The following is a 9,998-nucleotide window of genomic DNA, read 5'->3' as shown; positions in this document are numbered from 1 at the left end:
AAATATAATGTGCTCAATTTAAGACATAATACTTGCTCAAGACACTGTTAAGTTTTCTTTTTCTTTCTATGTCTCTTGCCTGCACATTGTAACCCCTAACACTAGACTCCATCAGGTGTCCTTGCTCTAAGAAATAACCTACTTCTTTAACTTGTCCCAGAACACCTCCAAAACTAGTCCCCACACCTCCTTCAGACAAAGTTTAATGCTTGAATATCACTTGTGACTATTTTTGACACTGGCTTCAATTAACTTTATAAAATTGCCTAAGGGAATCTTTTCAACCCCCTCCACATTTTCCACATTTCTTATCCACCACATTCATTCTCTATGCTGTATAAACATTTCTGCCTATTTTGTACTATCCCACATGAGTACTGTGCTTAAAGTTCCTCTACAGGCAGTGAGGAAATATTTATTAAATGAAATAAATCCATGAGTAGGTAATTATTCCTTGTGTTAGAACTCCTGGGACCAGAGGATAATCTGAACAATAGACCAATGCACAGTTCCTTGGGTGTTAATGATACAATATATAATGTGGAAGCACTTAGGAAAGTAAAGCACTGATCAGACATTTGTTTTCTGATCATAGCTAGTAAAATATCTCTGAAGAATTTTTAGAACCTTCTAACTTGTACACATTTCCTTAATTCTATATAATTTCTTGTCAATTAATTTTGACTTGACTACCTAAAATAGAGCCTGTTGCTTCCTTTTGTATGAAAGTGTTTTCATAATAACTCTGTGTATATTATCAGGATATAGACAACACATTACAGTTTATGGTTTTACCACTATATTTTGAATTGCCTGAGGGCAGACATTTTTATATATTTTTTATTTTTCTTCTCAGGTCATTGTACATAGTAGACACTTGGAACTGTTTATATCTGCATAGGGTATTTAACAACCATGGACTCAGAGACACCCCAGAAGGTGCTAGGGAGATTATTTCCACATCCTTCATCACAGAAAAGTTCTAGTAAGAATCAAATATTCAGAGAGGAAGAGACTTTCAGAGAAATTGAAAAAGTGTAAAAGAAATTGTGGGTGTCATAGTCTCAAAAGGAGTAAAAAAGGTATCCTTCTTCCCTCCAAATGATGATGAAAAGAACAAAAATACAAAAAGGCTTACTATACCCTCTTTTGTTCCTTCACCTCTGGAACTAATCAATGAATCTAGACAAGAAATTGGGCCTAAAAATTCCAATACTGAAATTAAAAATGTCTTAAAAATGAGTTAAACTATCATATTTCTAAACTACCCTGTGTTTATGTTCTTTGTTTCTATGAATTATGTTCTTTCTGGAGTATTTTCACTTCATTTCATTTTTGAGAGGATGCCAAACAGAAGTAACCAAGAGATTGTGCATGTGGGAGAAAAAAGCAAAAAAATAACTGTGCTTGACTGAGGAAAATAGAGATTAGATTGCTGAGAAGGTCTTCTTGGGGAATTTAGAATTGAACACTAGAGCATGTACAAAAGTGTTCTAGCTGAGTGCAATTTTTTAAACAAATGAAAAAAACACCCATGTACCTCTGGATGAGTGTTATGATTCTCTTGAAGGAAGTTAATACTTATCTTCTTAATCATACTCAGACTATGCCCATTCTGGTACAAAGCATTAGGAATTAGGTTAACTTGAAAGAATGGAGTAAAGGAAAAAAGCTTCTGTTTTGGAGAGAGAGAGAGAGAGTGTGTGTGTGTGTGTGTGTGTGTGTGTGTGTGTGTGTTTAGTGCTCAGTGGGGGAGTCGAAGTAAAGCAGACATCCTGTGGTACCTCTTCCCAGGATAGACAGAAGAAGCTCACAACAGTAACAATGTCAGTGGGGCTAGGAAGGTTCCCAGAACCTTTCAATGCTGATCTGGATTTGAACCTGAGGCTCTGAACATAACCACATTTATTATTATTTACACATTCTCAATGTTGTCTGATATGTCCCTGAGCTTTTGATGTCTTATTATAACTTTGCAGCCTTGTCCTTGCAGGGTTATGGGTAATAAAAGGAAAAGTCTGTTTCACTCTTCAGTCATATGAAGTAGAAATAGTGAGAGAAAGCAGCAAGCAACTTCTGTCCTGAAACTAGGAAGACAGTGGCTGTAGCCACTGCTGGTACCAGAGAGACCCTTAGATCATTTATGGCCAAAGAAGGTTTAAGAAAGAAGACTTCTGTTACATATTTGTTGCCAGTGATGGCAAAGGAGAGAGAATGGTGATTCTAGACCTCAGGGCACCTGAATCAGGAGAAGAGTCTAAGGTAGGAGACACATGGACATAAGAAGTGGTGATGATGAAAATTAGGGAAAATATCAGGCCCTCGGGAAACCCAAAGATCCTGTGCCCAGCTCAGAACTACTTGCTAATTTAGACCTTTTTATTGTATCTTTTAATAACAAGAAGAACTTTACACTTTTTTTTCCTAGCCTGAGAAGTTAACAGAATTTATTACATGAGAAAAAGGAGCTCCAAGGGTTATATGGGTGGGGCAGGGCATGGGTATTAGAAAAGCTGTAGAGATAAAAAAGTAAATTTTAGTAAAAGAAGGCTTAAACAAATAAAACATATGAGAAAATGGGATTATGGGTGATGAATTGCATCAGAGAAATGATTATACATACAGAATTCTTAGTGGCCAAAGGAAAAAATAACAGATGCTAAGGCAGGAATGCCTTTCCACTTTCCCACCCCTTCTTTTAAGTCACAGAGCACTTCTCTGTTCTCTCAGATATTTCCCCAGATCAGTCCAGGAAGCAAAATATCTGTGTCCCTGGTTAGTATTTTAACACATTGTTCCCCTCAGTGTTACTAACAATTTGGGGTTGTAATTGATTTTTGACTTATTTGTATGTCTTAAAACATTGAGAGACCTCTAAGTTTCTATCTGTGGAGCCCCAGATCTAATAGGGCAACTATTTCACAGGACATTCCTGATTTATATTTATTCTACTTTTTAATCATCATTTATTTGGTTATATGAATTTTTCTAAATGAATGAAGTAGATATTTTCTTACCAGGAGTATTTAATCCAAACCAAGAAATGAAAGATATACTTAGAACTGGGGCAAAAGTGTCATCCATAATGTACTTATAAATATGTATACTCTGAAGACAGGCGTGAACCATCCATATACTCTTAATTTGAACTTTCTGGACCTCTGATTCTTCATTTGTTGAATAAGAAAATTGAGGAGGTGATCTCCAAGACATTACCAGGCTGTGATTCTAAAAATTATATAAGCAAATTTTTTTAAGGAGGATGATTTTAAGTGGCAATCTGTACTCCTGGATGGGACGCTGAGATGCCTAGAGAGAGGGCTGAGGGTCTAAGGTCAGACTCCCAAGCCAGTGCCAGAACTGGCAAGGACAGGCATAGCTGTCATCGTTGAATCCTCACACTGCAGAACCACACCCTGGCCTGGGCCAATCTGCTCACAGGAGCTGGGAGGGCAGGGGCCAGGGCTGGGCATAAAAGGAAGAGCAGGGTTAGCTGGTGCTTACACTTGCTTCTGACACAACCGTGTTCACTAGCAACTACACAAACAGCCACCATGGTGCATCTGACTGGTGATGAGAAGAGTGCCGTTACTGCCCTGTGGGGCAAGGTGAATGTGGAGGATGTTGGCGGTGAGGCCCTGGGCAGGTAGGTATCCAGGCATAAGGAGGGTGAGTGGAAGCTGGGTGTGTGAGTTTCTGACAGGCACTGACTCCCTCTGTCCTCTGTGCTGCAATCACCCCTCAGGCTGCTGGTGGTCTACCCCTGGACTCAGAGGTTCTTTGACTCCTTTGGGGACCTGTCCAATGCTGCCGCTGTGATGGGCAATCCTAAGGTGAAGGCCCATGGCAAGAAAGTGCTGAACTCCTTCGGTGAGGGTCTGAAGAATCTCGACAACCTCAAGGGTACCTTTGCTAAGCTGAGTGAACTGCATTGTGACAAGCTGCACGTGGATCCTGAGAACTTCAAGGTGAGTCTCTAGGACACTCAATGTTCTCTTTCCTTTCATGGTCAAGCTCATGTCAAGGGGGGAGGACATAAATGTCAGGATGCACTTCAGAATGGGAAAGAGGTATTCTGGTTGCATCACTAAGGATTATACAGAATCATTTAATTTCTTGTGCCTTCTTTGCTTACAACCATTGCTTCCTCTTATTTAGTCTTATTCTTTTTTTTCTTTTCTTTTCATTTTCTGCAATGTCTTCTCTTTATTTTTGAAGTAAACTGTTTATTGTGAGTGTTTAATTTTTACAAAGGTCTTTTTCAGTCCACTTAAAATGACCTATACTTTATCTCCTTTATGTCTTCTTTTCAAATGTGTTATTACTTATTTGCATGGTTCTAAAGAATAAAAGTGCCCTGGCCAGTTTGGCTCAATGATAGATCATTGGCCTGCAGACCGAAGGGTCCTGGGTTTGATTCTGGTCAAGAGCACATGCCTGGGTTGTGGGCTGGACCCCCTGTGGGAGGCATGCAGAAGGCAGCCAACTTAAGTTTTGGGGTAAGACAGAAAGGAAAGAATGTTATAAAGTAAAAATTCAGACTGATGTGGGTAGATTTGCATCAATAGTAACATCAGAGATCCTACTATCTTTCTGCTTATATTTGAAAAGCACAGCTTGGAAAGAGGCTGAAATATTCTGAGTCCAAGCTGGTCCATCTGCTGACTATGACCATGCCTCTTGTGTCTTCCTCACAGCTCCTGGGCAACGTGCTGGTGGTTGTGCTGGCTCGCCACTTTGGCAAAGAATTTACCCCGCAGGTGCAGGGTGCCTTCCAGAAGTTGGCACTTGGTGTGGCCACTGCCCTGGCTCACAAATACCACTGAGCTCCTTTTCCTGTTTTCCCGGAAAGGTGCCTTTCGCCCCAGAGCCTAACAACTGCACATGGAAATTCTATGAAGGGCTTTGAGCATCTGGTTTCTGCCTAATAAAAAGCATTTATTCTCATTGGACTGGTGTTTTTTAATTATGCCTGCCTCTCTCACTCACATGGGCACATGGGAGGGCAAGGCATTTAAAACATAAAGAAATGAGGGCCTAGGTCAGACTTCAGAAAAGTATGTCTATATCCTGAACTCAATGAAAAGAGAGGTTGTAAATAGTTAATATGTGTCCTCAGAGGAAAGGCAGGGGAGGATGGGTGGGAAGAGATCAGCCAATGAACTTGTATACATGTATGCATAACCCATGGACACAGACAATGGAGTAGTAAGGGCCTAGAGGGGGCGGGGAATGGGAGCAGGCTGGAAGAGGTTAATGGGGGAAAAAGGAGAACCTATGTAATACTTTCAACAATAAAGATTAAAAAATAATAATAAAATAGTTAATATGTGTGAAGCAGACACTGCTGTTTGTTTTTTTTGTTTTCAGAAAAGCATTCAAGTTGAAGATTAATTTGAGGGTTAGAATTTTGCTGTTTTATTTATATTAATTATTTTTTAGTCTTGCTTATAAATGTCTTCAGTTGTCCAGAATCTCACAGCCCAAATGCACTAAATTCTTCTGCCTAAAGATACTCCTGTTCCTCTAATATTTTTTTTTTTACGTGTCTTGCTCTTCCTCCCCATCACTGTTATGCTAGTTCCCTAATATGTGAAAAAGATAGGACTGAGGGACTTTTTGTGGCTTGATATTTCCTAAATCCTGTCACAGGCTTACACCAAAGGAATCCCACTTTCTTCGGGATGCTTTTGCGTTCATATCCAAGAATTGACTGGAGGTCTCTTCTCTTCCTTATCTTACCTCTGATGGCTGCTCTACCTGGTTAGTCATTAGCATAGTGTTATCATTGGCAGCACACCCTAATGTTATTTCCTCATTCAATAACCCCTTAGATGGGTGCTGGCTTCTTGAAATAAAGTAAGAATTTGAAATGGTTCATGTCTCCTCTGTACCCCAAATAGTAATCTAATTTGGAAGGTATTGAAAGTAAGGCATCTAACAAGTGACTATAAATCAGTGTGTACAGGATTTAATGAGATCAGAGGATGAAATGAGTGATAAGGATGAGTAGATACTTGTCAGAAATAGAAGGGGAAAAAAATGGAAAGGGTGAATGGCATGTACCAAACATTGACAAATGCAGTAGTAATGTAATAGGACAATCAATGGGTCCCTGCTGCCTGTCACTACTTGAGCCAATTAAGCAGAGATAGGGTTGAATCATATATGCACGTTTATTCCAATATTGCCAGCAATATGGGAAAACAGCAGGTCATCCACAAAAATCTGCTCTGCACCCCATCATAAGCCAGCTGCTTACATTGGGTAAAGGGACAAAGATTACATGAGGAACTATCCAAAGGGTATGCCCAATGGGCCATTAACTGGTAAGCAGAGGGCTGGGGCTCTTCAAAGGGTTTAGTGATATGCAAAAAGGGCTTCAAAGGGCTGGCAATTCTGGTTTCTGCAGCAAAGTTGTTAATCTTTCCATGATAATAGATGAGAAGTAAGGGCTGAATTTCCAGGTGAGCTCCCAGGTCCAGAGTGAAGCTGCCAGCCAGGTTAAAATGTGCCTTCTTTGATCAGAATAAAACAACCACAGTTAACAGAGCATGTTTAGTATTTCTTACAATTCTAGCTGGTTCCCCAACATTCCATTTCTGCCCCTATCACTAGCATGTTTGCTATTCTTATAAGTTCAAGTAAGAAGGAAAGACAATTGAAACAAAACTGCCTCCTGGTAGATAGGTTAAGGAAGGACAGGACAGGGCAGGATAAGATAGGACAGGATAAAATAAAATATGAATATAAACTTTGGTGAACACTGTAGAGGCCACATTTAAAATTAGAAATTTATAAACAAAAGAATGCAATCTAACCACTCTGCATATGAGATGCTTGTACAGCGAATTGACAAGTGAGATAAAATGGTATAGCAGTTTAGAACATAAGCTTTGAAATCAAGCAGCCTGGATTAAATACAACATTACCATTTCACATATGCTGCCTGAACCTCATTTTTCTTTCCTATAAAATATCTAAAAGAATATATATATATGTCTTATGGTGTGACTGTAAGGATTAAATGAGATAAGGCATACAAAAAAGTTTATTGCAACATCTGACACTTCACAGTGCCTGATACATGTCTTAGCAAATGTAATCTAATAGTGTTTTGTTAAAATTATTATGAACAATAAGAGTAGAAGAGGTGTCATTAATTAATATTCATTATGATGCCTAAAATCTGTCTCATGAAACATAAAAACCAGAACAAGAAATATTATTGCTTATCTAGTACCATTCATATCCCCCAACCTCTTATATTCAGGAATCTGTGTGATTTGTTCCTTATTGAACAGCCCAGTGTATCAGCTTCAATTAGGAGGCTAAAAACACACTGAAATTTGAAAAGAGACATTTAATGATAAGGAATTGTTAACTATAACCAGAAATTGGAGAAATTGAAGATTAGTCAATAAGGAGTAAAGAGGATTCTAAAAATATAAGAAGACATAGGAATCTATGTTAACCAAGTCAGATAGCACAGTCACTGCTCCTAGTTCTTATGTAGAGCAATCAATTAAGTAACAATCTGGGGGAGGTTTTTTTCCTGGGACTGATAAGCAAAGCTCTTGAGAGAGAGCATGCCCGAGGCTCAACAGAAGGTTAAACAATTTTTGAGGCTACAAAGTTTCCTAAAGGAAGATGCATAAGAAGCCACTTATTGAGAATTTGCTCCCTGGGGTGTCAGTGGAAGCCACCCACATAAATTAACTGAACCCCAGATCTTTCTATAAAACTGAGGATTGAAGAAGTGAGTCATGGGAAAATTCCAGAAGAATACACTCCACTGCAAAGCCATCCATGGGGTATAAAAAGGGGAGCCACTCACAGGAGGTGCTAGCCTGAAATATTCTGCTGCAAAGCCATGTGTACTGCTAGAGGCTGGCACCAAAGGGCTGAATGCCTTGCCATAGTCTGGTGCTGCAGAGACAGAGATTTTTGCAGGATCCTGACTAAAGGATCACAACAGAACTAGGAAGAGAATCCCCTTCTTCTAGGGCCTCACCAGCACAACTTATAATCATGTCAACTGGAATTTTTAAGAGTCTACCTCCATTATCACAGAAGAGTCCATTAAGAGTAGATTTGTAATTGAGAGGCAATCCATTGATAACTGACACCCTTGCGTGCAGTAGGTGCTTGTCAGTAAAGTGCATAGGATAAAAAAAAAGCAAATAATAAAGCAGTATATAGAGTCTTTTGAAATCAACAACAGCAGTAGGGCAGACTTACCACTGTTTGGATTGTTTTTCCTCTGTATACATATGATAGACTTTATTCAACTTGTTCAGATGCTGGGAAAAGAAGAAAAATCTTGTTTGCATTCCCATATAGAAACAGAAAGAGTATTTGGATTACTACCCCCTTTTTGGTTTTGTTTCAATAATGAACATGGTGATGATAATTCTGAATTTCAGGCACACAGTTTGGTTCATTATTCTTTTCTCTGCATAGCAAATTTTCAACACTACTCCAGAAAAGTTTTCTTTTCTTTCTTTTTCCCATTTTATCTTGCATCCTTACATTGCTATCCCTTTTTATGTACTTAAGAACTATTTGGCGGCCAAATAATTTAACAGATGACACCTCACTAAAAATGATGTACAGTTCCAGTCAAGATGGCAGTGTAGGTAAATGCAGTATTGGGAACTTGCTACAACCACATCAAAATTACAACTAAACTACAGAATAATGATCATTCTGAACCACCTGAAATCTAGCTGAACAGAAGTCCTATAACTAAGAATATGTGGGAGAAACCACACAAAGACTGGTAAGAGGGGCAGAGATACAAAATTGGCTGGTTCTATTCCCACATGTATTTGTTAAAAATTGGGGGTGGAGGTCCCCTTTAGGAGTGAGAAGCTTCAGCCCCACACCAGAACCCCCAGCCCAGTGTTCCAGTGTTGGGAAGAGAAGTCCTGATAACTTCTGGATGTAGACACCAATGGGGATCGTGGCTGAATGAGAAGGAGGGCTTCTGGAGCCCCAGGCATTCCTCTTAAAGGGTCAATGCACTAATTTGCTGCAATTCACTCACTCTTAGCTCCAGCACTGGGGCAGAAGCTTTAAAGGCACCAGGGACACATGGGGAGGAAATAAATTTTCTGGCATCAGGGTGGGGGATGGAGGGGCACCTTTTTCCAGGTAGAGTGCTGGCAGAAGCCATTGTTCCTTTGCTGAGCTCTCCCACCACAGAGCTGGGAGGCAGATGACATAGCTGAGTCTAAATCAACATGGCTAACACTGTCCACCCTGCCCTGGTGATTCCTTGAAACCCCACCCCATCCAACTTGTGGGCCCAAAGGCCTTTCTGGGCTCATGCAGGCAACTTTCCTAAAAATCTCTCAAACAAGCAGAATCTGGCCTCTGTGTGCCCCATACCACTCCCTAAGTGGCCCCATTCCCTGCACTAGCAACAGCCAGCCTTGGTTCAGAGGTTGGCCTTCCCCAAACCCAGCACAAGTAGCAGCCATCAACAGACCACTTTGGAGCTCATACAAGGTGGCCCCAAGAGGGTCACAGGCAGCTGCTGATCTTGGCCTGCACTTCCTGGGAGGCCCCAGAGCCAGCACACCTGGTGAACAGCTTCAGATAATGTGGAAGCACCACCCAATTACCTCCCTGAGCAACACACTCAAGGGGTGGACAGGGTGGGTACCTGAGCTCCACTGAATTGTATTCTGTTCCATGGGGTCAGCCCCTGCACAGCAGATCCTCTATGGAAGTAGCCTATCAGCCTGGTAGTAAATCCCTGCTATTGATGTGGCAAACGCAATCCAGGCTCAACTACAGCAAGAGGGTGCACAAAGCTCACATGTGGGGTGGACCTGAAGTGCCCAGCTCAGGTGACTGGGAAGGCTGCACCACTGTGCCCTACAGGACTTCTACTACATAAAGCCACTCTACCAAGCCCGGAAGACTTAGCAGTTTTACCTAACACATAGAAACAAACACAGGGAAGCTGACAAACTGAGGAGACAAAAATA

The 9,998-nt window shown here is 40.6% G+C and overlaps 1 protein-coding gene across 1 annotated transcript; it reads left to right on the top strand.

Annotated features, from left to right (window-relative positions):
• Window positions 1-3,315: 3,315 nt before the first annotated feature.
• On the top strand, window positions 3,316-4,947 carry LOC308233413 (hemoglobin subunit beta). The gene is made up of 3 exons (XM_080640342.1): window positions 3,316-3,646; window positions 3,746-3,968; window positions 4,698-4,947. Exons 1-3 carry the CDS (start codon window positions 3,555-3,557, stop codon window positions 4,824-4,826), a joined length of 444 nt encoding a protein of 147 aa, XP_080496468.1. The 5' UTR covers window positions 3,316-3,554; the 3' UTR covers window positions 4,827-4,947.
• Window positions 4,948-9,998: the final 5,051 nt, after the last annotated feature.

Source organism: Plecotus auritus (genome assembly GCF_963455305.1).
Source record: "Plecotus auritus genome assembly, chromosome: 9".
NCBI lineage: Eukaryota > Metazoa > Chordata > Mammalia > Chiroptera > Vespertilionidae > Plecotus > Plecotus auritus.
Note: the sequence above shows the minus strand (reverse complement) of the source record. Positions and strands in the feature narration are given on the sequence as shown.